The following is a 12,063-nucleotide window of genomic DNA, read 5'->3' as shown; positions in this document are numbered from 1 at the left end:
CCCCGGAACTGCTAAACCTCTAAAGCCCAGTGGATTACCACCACTGGCAAGAACAGTAGGGACCACACTCGCTGTGGATCCTGAGTCCTGACCCTGAAACTCCATGGCAACAGCCCTTCTTTGCAGTAGAGGATTAAGTCAAACCCTCCGGATCAGACCATCCTACAAGGGGCATGTTAATTCACTTCAACATTTCGGGGAAGGCCTAGGCTACTGGCTTTTTACCTTCTCATCAGATTCATCAATATCTTTAGTGCTCCGGGTCTGGGGGACACTGGGACGTGTTTCCAGAGTTCCCGAATGAAAGAGAAGAAAGGGAACAGAGGGCACGCACTGCCGGAGGGCACCGGCGAGAAGCAGAGCGGAGTGGGGCCCCAGCTGCAAGCTCTGGGGCCGGGACGCGGCGGGCCAGCCCTGCCCGCTAGGCGGAGAAAACCCTCAGGGCGCCGGAAACCGGAGGCACCGCCCCCGCCTCGAGAACGCCCCGCCCCGCGCTCTAGGCCCCGCCCCCAAAGGGCCGCTCCGGCTCCGCGGTCCTAGGGCCGCGGCCCCACACACCTCCTTGGCAACCAAAGGGACGCTTTCTCCTTAGCAACCAGCGCGGCTCCCACCATGGCTGAAGAGGAAAGTGCTGCCCCTGCGGAGAAAGCTATCCGGATCCAGAGGGTGTTTATAAACCTGCTGGACTCATACAGCAGCAGAAACATCGGGAAGGTAAGCGGCGGTGGGTCAAAGCAGAACCCCAGTCCCCAGCTCCCCCAGTCCTGGCTCCAGGCCCCCAAACCCGGTTGCACTTTAGCCGCGGACTTTATCAGGGTCTCCCCTAAGGGACCCTCCATCGTCCGGGACACAGGCAGTGCCCCGGCTCCCCAGTCCGCCCCCAGGCTAGACCAGCGCCCGACCTGGAAGACCAGGGTTTTGGAGATCGCCGGTCCAGTCAGGGTTTCTCCCTTGTTTAGGAGCGGAAACTGAAGCTCGAAAGGAGTTGGGGGCTTGCCTAAGACTACTTAGCGAACTGGAGGCTCAGGTCTCCGGCTTCGAACCAGGTTCTCTTTCCACTCCCGCTTAGGAGTCCCAAGCAGGAAAGTGACGGATAAAGTTCAAAACTAAATGCAGTAACAAAACGTCAAAAAGATAGGGGTTGTGTTTGTTGTTCAGGTGCTAAGTCATGTCCAATTCTTTGCGACCCCATGGACTGTATAGCCCGCCAGGCTCCTCTGTCCATGGGATTTCCCAGGCAAGAATACTGGAGTGGGTTGCCATTTCCTTCTACAGGGAATCTTCCCAATCCAGGGATGGAACCTACGTCTCCTGCATTGGCAGGCAGATGCTTTACCACTGAGCCACCAGAGAAGTGGAAATAGTATGAAATTATTTGTGTCTTTCAAAAAGATAGATACAAATATAGAGATGTGTGTGTGTGTGTGTGTGTGTTGTGTGCTTGGTCATGGCCAGCTCTCCATGGACTGTGGCCCACCAGCCTCCTCTATCCATGGAATTTCCCAGGCAAGAATACTGGAGTGGGTTGCCATTTCCTATTGGAGCGGATCTTCCCAACTCAGGGATCAGACCCCAGTCTCCAGCAATTGGCAGGCACAATCTTTACCACGGTGCTACCTAGGAAGCCCAAAGAAGATAAATAGATAGATGATAGACAGATAGGTAATCTACATACAGAAAATGCCTCGAAGGATACACAGTACATTTAACCATTATCACCTCTGGAGGATGGGATTCATTCATTCATGACCTCCTACTAAATGGCATTCACAGTTAATAAGATCCAACCAAGTTTTTGCCCCTGAGGCTCCTGCTAAGTACTCTGCAGGAAAGAGAATAGAAGGTGTGGACTTGGGGAGAGAGAGGGTGGCTGCTTTAAATAGAGTTGCATGAAGGGTGCTCTTGAGAGGTGACATTTAATCTGACATGTACAGAATGAAGGTCCAGCCCGAGGAACTAGCTCCCAGAGGGCACAGCAAAAGTTAAAGAGGACAGAGTGGCGAGTGTGCAGTGAATCAGGGGCCTCAGAGGACAGCAGTCACCGTGTCCGGGACCCATGAGACTTTGGGGCCCATAAAAATGTTTTAATTTCTCTTAACTTTGGAAGGAAGCAAATTTAAAATTTAGCAACAAAGATTGTGTGTCGTTATAGAAATACAGTCATAAAGTATCATTTTTATTAATAATATATTTTATGGAGGAAAGTTAGAATGTGGCCCTGCTCAGCAATTGAACAGTGCGTCACACAAAGTCAGCACTTTGCCAGTATTTGTTGTGTAAATTCACAAAGTGTGTGTGCTTAGTCACGTCCAACTCTTCTGTGACCCTTTGGCCTATACCTGTCAGGCTCCCCTATTCATGGGATTTTTCAGGCAAGAATGCTAGAGTGAGTTGCCATTTCCTCCACCAGGGGATCTTCCCATCCCAAGGATCAAACCAGGGTATCCTGTGTCTCCTGCATTGCAGGCAGATCCTTTACCCACTGAGTCTCAGGGAAGGTCAATGAAGCAAGTGAAAGTCACTCAGTCGTGTCCGACTCTTTGCAACCCCATGGACTACAAAGTGCATGGAATTCTCCAGGCCAGAATACTGGAGTGGGTAGCCTTTCCCCTCTCCAGGGGATCTTCCCAACTCAGGGACTGAACCCAAGTCTCCCGCATTGCAGGCAGATTCTTTACCAGCTGAGCCACCAGGGAAGCCCCAATGAAGCAAAGTCAAGCATAAACACTAAGATCTTGTGAGGCTTTTGTCAGGAATTTAGTTTATGTTCTAAATACAATGATAGCCACTAGAGTACTTAAAAAGAGAGGTGACATGATTGAAATTAGGAGGAAGGGAGGAAGGGAAAAGAATTTAACATTTTACTTTACCCCATTTTGATCACTGATTATTTTTTACAAAAGCATATTTTTATAATAAAACTTTTAGTTTGTAGAGATTTTTTCAAAAGCTGATCAATAACAGAATTTAAACAAACCAGGCCTTGACTTTCTCAAATTACAAGTAATTGCGTTGTCTGCACTAAGCAACATGGGAGTAGAAATATAAAGCATTAAAAAAAAAAAAAAAGCATGGAAACCATGTCTCCTGACCTCAGTTGGACAGTGCAGCCCAGCCCCTTCTCCAGTCTGGAAAGGGGCTGTGTGGTAACCGCGCAGCTTTGAATATCATATCATAAGATCTGGCATCACTCCTCCCTCTTTATGCCATTTTGGGCAAATTGCTTATTGCTGGGCCTCAGTCTCCTTGTCTGTGAAATGGGATAATAAAATTGAAGATGTATGTTTGAGAGGTAAACAAAAATATATATGTCATATTTGGGGAACATGTATTCCAATAAGAGATTAAACCTGACATCTTGCCTACTAACTTGGACTGTTTTTGTTTTTTTTAAACAAAATAAGTGGGGAAGGACTTTTTGTTTATTTGGTTTTGTAATGTTTTTACTCCCAAGAAGTGATATCATCATGATTATTTACATATGTTTAATCTAAGAATTATATGTTTAATACATAAATTAAAATTAGTTCTATTTATATATGAAACTCAGGAACATTGCATAAACCACTCACAAAGATAGCTTTTGTAAACACAACAAAAGAAACTTTGCCAGCCTCCTTCTATTTCATTATTCATAGCCACTGGCCACATGCCGCTGTTGAATGTTTACATGTGTCTAGTCTAAATGGATCTGTGCTGTAACAGTAAAATACACATCAAATCTCAAACACTTACTGCGGGAAATAAAGAATATATAATATCTCAGTAATGTTTATATTGGTATGTTAAACTGATAATATTTTGGATACCTTGGGTTAAAACATACCTAAATTATTTTAAAATTTAAACATTACCTACATCCACCTGTTTATTTTTATTAATGTGGCTACTAGCAAATTTGAGTTCCCTAAGCAGATCGCATCACATGTCTACATTTCTGTTAGACAAAATCATCATGGTGAATTCAGCCTAGCTCTGCCTTTTGCTGCTGCTGCTGCTAAGTCACTTCAGTCGTGTCCGACTCTGTGTGACCCCATAGACGGAAGCCCACCAGGCTCCCCCGTCCCTGGGATTCTCCAGGCAAGAACACTGGAGTGGGTTGCCATTTCCTTTCCAGTGTGTGAAAGTGAAAAGTGAAGTCGCTCAGTCGTGTCCGACCCTTAGCGACCCCACGGACTGCAGCCCACCAGGCTTCTCCATCCATGGCATTTTCCAGGCAAGAGTACTGGAGTGGCTTGCCATTGCCTTCTCCGTGCCTTTTGCTAGTGCAGGATAATATCCTTAATGAGGGACTTTCCTGGTGGTCCAGTGGTTAAGACTCTGTGCTCCCAATGCGTGTTCCCTGGATTTTATCCCTGGTCGGGGAACTAGATCCTGCATACTGCAACTGAAGATCCTAACCCAGTCAAGTAAATTTTTTAAAAATTTTAAATATGTCCTTAATGAGCTCTTAAAGCTCTCTGAGCCTGAGTTCCCTGCCTATATAATGGGAAATCATAACTTAGTACCCATTTCACTGTATTCTTGTGGGAATTAAACCAATTTCAGTGAGATACCAGTGTCAAAAACTCTAGCTTTGCACAAGTAGAACCACTGTGAAGCCTTCAGTAGAGGTCAGCTCTTAGAATCATCATTCATACGGGTTTCATTCTGAACTGTTGTTAGTATTCAGGAAATTCCTCTGTGTTGCAGTTTCTTTCTAACTGTGTCGTCGGGGCTTCACTTGAAGAAATGACAGACGAGGAGGAAGAGGACGATGAAAACAAATCAGCGCTGCCAGAAGCCTCCATGGCCAAAGTGAAGGAAGGCACGTTCCAGATCGTGGGCACACTTTCCAAGCTGGACGTCCCCCGACCCGAGTTTGCCGTGGAGACCTACTGTGTAAGTCCGGGGGTCTGCTGAGAGGGGACAAAGGAAAGGACCACCCCCTGCTCAAACGCCCTCACAGTGTGTTTGCTTCTCATCCCCTCTCTCCTGCCAGCGTGAGACCGTGGGAAAGGTGGGAGCAGGTCTCTCTGTGATGGAGACTAACACCTCTCATCTCCCCACTTTACAGGTTTGCCTGCAGGGACTTCCTGGCAGTCCAGTAGTTAAGACTCTCCGAGCTTCCTCTACAGGAGGCATAGCTTCCATTCCTGGGCTGGCAAGCTGCAGGGAGCACCCCCTTCCCCCACCTAAGAAAAAGCAGCAAAGAACTTAAATGATATAAATGAGATATTCTTAGAAGGTTAGAAGGTGTGGATCTCACTTGAACTTTCAGACTCAAAATTCTCTACCCTGTGTTTAAAATGCATTCTGCCCTGCCTCACCCTAACATGACTTTGGACCATGGAGAGTGTTATTTGTGAAAGACACCTCCTTTGGTAATAAGCCACTGGAGAGCAACATACCATTATGTTGCTGTCTTATTGAAAAGTAGTGTTGCCTTCACAAGACAGAGTCTATACAACCCTCATCCCGAGACATTTAAATACCTCCAGGAAGGGCAGCCCTCCCAGGCTAACCTCTCCCATCACCCTGCCTGCCATTCTCCAGATCCTAAGGGACAGCTTTGCACATTCTGAGCCCTGGAACAGCCTTCCCACTTCCCTCCCTATATATCCTTCATGCTTTAACACAGAATGCTGTCTCCTCCAGGAAGCCCTTCATGATTCCCCACTCCTAGTTTAGATACTGAGCTCTTTGCCTGTCTAGATCCTTTTACACCCCATTGTTATTATGTGTCTATTGTGGATTACACTGACTGTCACTATCTGTTCCTTGAAAGTGGACACAGCACCCCATTTATTCTCCTGTGTATCCATGAATGGTGACAGACAGCACTGGCCCTTAATCAGTACTCGTAACTGAATGAATGGGTCCCCTCCCACCAACTTTGGGAACTTCACCACTTACCCCTTTTTACCCTCTCTGGCTCTTTTTTTAAAGATTTATTTATTTTATTTTTGGCCGCGGTGAGTCTCCCCTGCTGAGCCCAGGCTTCCTCTAGGTGCAGCGAGTGGGGGCTACTCTCTAGTTGCTCAGGCCTCTCACTGCAGTGGCTCCTCTTCTTGCAGAGCACAGGCTCTAGGTGTGCAGGCTTAGTCGCGACTCTTGGGCTCTAGAGTGCTGGCTAATTAGTTGTGATGCACGGACTTAGTTGCCCCGAGGCACATGGACTCTTCCTGGCCAGGGATCTAACTGGTGTCCCTTGCATCGCAAAGCAGATTCTTAAGCCCTGGACCACCAGGGAAGCCCTCTTCTATGTCTTCACTTGCCACTGCCTTCTTTCTTTCTACCTCCACATATGCTGACGTTTTCCCGCTGGGAGACAGACAGACAGACACACACACACACACACACACACACCCCTCCTGCCTCTTTCTCTGCCCCTGGCCCTGCCACCACTGAACTTGGGAGAGGGCTCAGCACCTTCACAGGCCTCACTCCTGCACTCTCCAGCCTGCATCCCGTCACAGGAGGTATCCTGACCATTGTCTCTCTTCCCTGCTTTCCCGAAGGAGCACCTGGCTGACTGCCCGTGTGCATCCGCTCCTTCTCTTTAAACGTGTTTTGTTTTTTTTTTTCCAGAGCTCCCTCCCTTCTCCTAACAGGCATTATTCCTGCCTCTTATCCAGTCCTGTACCTTCAGCTTCAAGACAATGCCTTTCTGATCCTTCCCTAGCCCTGCTGACTGAGCACACATCCAACTGCTTTGTAGCCCCTCCCCCAAATGTCCAGCAGCACTTTTACATCATCATACCCAAATCGAAGTTTCTCACACTCCTTTACAAAACCACTCTGCCCTGCTTTGTATTAGGGGCCTTGCTGTCTGTATCTGTATGGACTATTTGGGGTTGCGAGTCATAGTGGGGAAAAGGGCGATGTAAACTGGCTTATTCAATAAGGACATTCATTAGCTTATGTGGTGGGTGGTCTCAAGGAAGAATCTGCTTCAGGCCTGGCGTGATCCAGGGATGGTAGCCCTTTACCAGCCCTTTCCTTGGCTCTGTCTTTCTCTGAGGGTGACTTCATTCCTCAGGTTGGCAGCAAGGCTGCCACATTCCAGGGTTCTGCACACCTACACAGCCACACCCTGATGAAGAAAACTTTCAGAAGTTCTTATAGAAAGGAGGATGAACTTTCCAGCAGTACCCCACACTCACTGTCTGGAGTTGAGTCACTTGCCTGTTCCTGAACCCATCTCTTATCCGGAATCAGTAAGGCCCCTACGTGAAGTTAGAAAATGAAGTTAATTTCCCACAGGCTGAGAAGGGGAGTAGTTGAACAAAATTTGGGATTTGTTGGGAAAGAGGAAGAGGGAATGGATGTATGTAGAACCAAGAGTGACCTTTATACCCTTCATCATGTACTTGCCCCCATCACGGCTGCGCGCCTGCTGTTGCTGTGGGCTTTTGCTTCCCTACTATTGACTGGAAAAACAACAACAACTCCTCAGAGTGTGAGAGCTGTGAGTTCAGCTTTATTTGGGTTTACTGTGTGCTGCTGGAGGAGACTCCTGAGAGCCCCTGGACTGCAAGCAGATCCAACCAGTCCGTCCTAAAGGAGACCAGTCCTGGGTGTTCATTGGAAGGACTGATGCTAAAGCTGAAGCTCCAACACTTTGGCCACCTCATGCAACGAGTTGACTCACTGGAAAAGACTCTGATGCTGGGAGGGATTGGGGGTGGGAGAAGGGGATGACAGAGGATGAGATGGCTGGATGGCATCACCGACTCTGTGGACATGAGTTTGAGTGAACTCCGGGAGTTGGTCATGGACAGGGAGGCCTGGTGTGCTGTGATTCATGGGGTCACAAAGAGTCAGACACGACTGAGCGACTGAACTGAACTGAACTGAGGACTAGAGCCTGAGAAACAGCCTCTCAGAGAGCTCTGAGGACCTGCCCCAAAGACGCAGGTGGCGTATAAGGTGGCTTATTTAACTCTGCATGTAAGTGAAATAAGCAGGGTTGACAACATAGTCTTGACATACTCCGTTCCCAATTCTGAACCAGTCTGGCTCTATCTGTTGCTTCTTGACCTGCACACAACGTATCTCAGGAGGCAGGTCAGGTGGTTTGGTATTTCCATCTCTTGAAACATTTTCCAGTTTGTTGTGATCCACACAGTCAAAGCAGTATGCATGTGATTTGAGTGAAGGGGGAGTGCGTGCAATTAAACATGTGCAATTAAGTACATGCAATTAACACATCTCAGTAAAAGGTCGCTGCTAGTCAAGAGGAGCAGATGTCTCCATTACTGGTTTCGGTGCTTTTCTAGGTATTAGAACATGCAAGATAATGGGGTCATAAAAATTTCTCCTGAAAATACCTACCTCTCTGAAGGCCCGTTCTGTCGGTTTTTCCCGGAGCACAGGATGCCTCCTTCCTGACCTCCCTGCTGACTTCCGTTCAGGGGGTGTTGGAGGTCAGCAAGCGCAATAGCTAATGACCTCATCCTTCTAGAGCCAAATGGCTGGTGACGTCCTTTAATTGGCACCACTGCCTCTCATATCCTTTTGGTCATGAGATCCTCAACCCAGTTCTCCTCTCTCTCTATTTTTAAGAGCTCAGCTTTTTATTGAACATAGTACCAAAGAGGTTTAGTCAAAAAGACCAGAGCCCATGTCATCATCGGACTCTTCAGGTTCTTCTTTCTTTGCTTCTGCTTTCTGCTCCTCGGCTGGGGCAGCAGTGGTGGGGGTGGGGGGACAGGACCTCCTGCTGAGGCAGGTCTACCAGCCCCGCCCCCTGCCGCCACGCCCCCGCCCCTCCCCGCATCATTGCAGACGAAGCTTCCGATGCTGACATTGGCCGAAGCCTTTGCGAACAGGCCTGGCCAGAAGGCTCAACATTGACAATGACTGCTTTAATGAGGGCATTGTTATCATCCTCTGCAACTGTCACCTCATCCTCCTGCAGGGTAAGGGCCGAGTAGATGCTAATGGGCTCCTAGGCCAAGGTGAGGGCAAGCGCTAGGCGCGGGTGCCAGGCACGGTCTTACCCTAACTCGGCCTTAGCTTCCCCGGAAAAGACTGAGAACCTTAACCCAGCTGAGGGAAGGGAGGCCTCAACCCATATCTTGAATCACTCTCTAAAGAATGTCTCCATTCCATTCTCCTGACTAATTGCATTGGTTCAGATCCCCATCACTGATCACCATTTATACCTGAATTTGATTCAGTGAATGAGTATTGAGCCCTTTCTTTTTTTTTTTTGGCCTTGCTACATGGCCAGTGAGATCTTAGTTCTTTTACCAGGGATCGAACCCGCACCCCCTGCCTTGGTAGCTCAGCGTCTTAACTCCTGGACTGCCAGGGAAGTCCCTGGTGTACTTTAAAAGCCCACAGATGACTGCAGGGCTCACAGACTAGCAGGGACTCTTGGATCTAAACTAGCAGCTCCAGGGCAGGACGGTGACTTGATGACGAGGTATGCGCACAGCCGTGTCCAAAGCACTCTGCAAAGGTCAGTTTGAGTTTTCAGTCTTATCTAGAGAGCCAGATAAGTGAGCTCCAAACTTCTCCCCATCGCACAGATCAAGACCCATCCCCCAGCTCCTCTGATCTGGAGATCCAACACAGTTGGCCCTCCTTTTTGGAGTTTGGGGGCTGCTGGAAATGCTGGGACTGAGACTGAGCCTCCAGGGCTGAGTAGGACTTACCAAGCAAGTAAGGGGACAAGGAAATGACACGTTCAGGGGATACCTGGGTGAGGGTATGGTGTGCTTTGGAACAGAAAGCATCAGTATAGCTAGAGCTTAGATTCTAGGGAGCCAAGGGAAGAAGCAGGTATGGCATAAAATGTGACAGAGAGTGGAGAATGAAAGATAGCAGGCTAGCCCAGGTTGTGAAAGGAGCTTCTTCCTGGCTCAGCAAATGGCCTGCTAGTCCGTGAACTTCCTAGGCTCTGCTCAGTGAGCTTGTATTCACCCTGTCAGTCCAGCTCAAATGTCAATCCCTATGAGTCATAATCACATACTTGCCTGGTCCATCGAAACTCAAATGTACCTCTATGATAGCCCTTTCTACACTGGGGACTGCCATGAAAGAATGCACAGGTTGCACACTGCACAAGGGCATTCAGCTGTGGAGGCGAGAAGGGACTGAAATGTGATGTGCTCTGCTGGCTGCAGTGTGTCCCAGAGTGGGCACCATACAATTTGTCCAAGAGCAGGTTGCCTTTTTCTACTTTGTACAAAAGTTTCATGTGCTTAGTTGCATCCTTATCCACATTAGACCATCAGTCAGTCCGGTTCAGTCACTCAGTCGTGTCCGACTCTTTGCATTGGACCATAGTTATTTGCTAAAATTTTGCCAACAACACACGCACACACAATACTCTGTATTATCAACAGTCATTCATCAATCATTTTTTGCCTTTCTCCTTGGGGTCAAAATCAGTGCTCACAATTATTTACTGGGGGAACAAATGAATGCACAATATCTGATAGGATGACCGTTCTCTTACAAATGTGCCTGTTTCAACTTAAATCAGTCCAACTACGATTTGCCGGGCGTACACGGTTTATTCTGGACAATCTCACATGCTTTCGTGGACTCATAGGTGCTTCATCGTCTTTCTCTTGGAAGAGATCTAGAACACACTGTGTCAGGGACACATGGCTTCGATTTCTTCCCATCCCCCAATCTTTCTCGTTGTGTCCTTGCTGACTATAGTTAAGTCCCAGGTGTACCAGGACCATGGTGTACTCTTTGTCATGCTGTTGACAAGGTGAAAATCCATGTTTGTTTCTTTAAATTTCTTTTTACTGTAACGTGCATCTTGTGGGATCTTAGTTCCCTGACCAGAGATTGAACCCAGGCTCTCAGCGCTGAAAGTGCAAAGGGCTAACCACTGGCCAGCCAGGGAGTTCCAAAAATCGATGTCTGAATCAGGATTTTCAGAGTATCTTCTCTCTTGCACATTCAGTCCATAAAAGAAATCAAATGGATGATATTATGGGCTGAACTGTGTCCAGAATATGTGAAGTCCTAACCCCCCAGGACCTCTGGATGAGACCTTATTTGAACACAGGGTCTTTTTAGAAGAAATCGAGTTAGAAGGATCTTATTTGGGTGGGTCTCTAATCTAGAATGCTCGGTGTCCTTATAAAAAGGGGAAATTTGGACAGAGATATAGGGAGAATTTCATGTAAAGATGAAGGTAAAGATGTGGGTGATGTTTCTATAAGCCAAGGAACACCAAATATTTCCAGGGAACCACCAGAAGCTAGGATGTTGCTGTTGAATTTAACAAGACTGTGAGAAACCTAGATAGCGTATTAAAAACCAAAGACATCACTTTGCCAACAAAGGTCCATCTAGTCAGAGCTATGGTTTTTCCAGTAGTCATGTACAGATGTGAGAGTTAGACCACAAAGAAGGTTGAGCATCAAAGAACTAATGCTTTCCAACTGTGGTGCTGGCAAAGACTCTTGAGAGTTTGTTGGACTGCAAGGAGATCCAACCAGTCAATCGTAAAGGAAATCAACCCTGAATATTCATTAGAAGGACTGATGCCAAAACTGAAGCTCCCATACTTTGGTCACCTGATGAGAAGAGCTGACTCATTGGAAAAGACCCTGATGCTGGGAAAGATTGAAGGCAAAAGGAGATGTTGGTGGGAGGTGGGGGGAGGTGTGTGCAGCAGAGGATGAGATGGTTAGATAGCATCACCAACTCAAGGGACATGAATTTGAGCAAACTCCCAGAGGCGGTGAAGGACAGGGAAGCCTAACTGTGCTGCAGTCCATGGAATTGAAGAGTCGGACACAGCTTAGAGACTGAACACCCACACACTCACAACCTCTGATGAAAGGCTTCTCCCCTCTTGTGATTCTCCAAAAGAAGTTGTGGTAAAGAGATCAAGTTTGATCTGAAGTGTCCTACTCTCATGCAGCCAATCAAGGATCTATGGAGGACTATCTGATCCCTGAGACAGGAGGAATAGCAGCCAGTGCAAATCCTGGTCCTTTTACCATACCAACCACGGTATGGTACTACCAAAATCTGCTGGCACCACACAGCAGGGAATAACTAGTTAAAAACAATGATCATCAAAGTTACTTTCATATCATATAA

General features: G+C 47.5%; 1 protein-coding gene across 2 annotated transcripts in view; it reads left to right on the top strand.

The window, feature by feature from the left end:
• Window positions 1–584: 584 nt before the first annotated feature.
• Window positions 585–12,063, top strand: part of AK7 (adenylate kinase 7) — a 66,631-nt gene continuing 55,152 nt past the window's right edge. For both annotated transcript variants that reach the window (XM_055418497.2, XM_055418495.2), the window contains exons 1-2: window positions 585–714; window positions 4,693–4,881. In XM_055418497.2, coding sequence (XP_055274472.1) covers window positions 613–714; window positions 4,693–4,881 — 291 coding nt within the window. In that variant the 5' untranslated portion in view covers window positions 585–612. The remainder of the gene's footprint in view (window positions 715–4,692; window positions 4,882–12,063) is intronic.

Source organism: Moschus berezovskii, chromosome 21 (assembly GCF_049115385.1).
Source record: "Moschus berezovskii isolate FMDL1 chromosome 21, NW_MosBer_1.0, whole genome shotgun sequence".
NCBI classification, from domain to species: domain Eukaryota; kingdom Metazoa; phylum Chordata; class Mammalia; order Artiodactyla; family Moschidae; genus Moschus; species Moschus berezovskii.
Note: the sequence above shows the minus strand (reverse complement) of the source record. Positions and strands in the feature narration are given on the sequence as shown.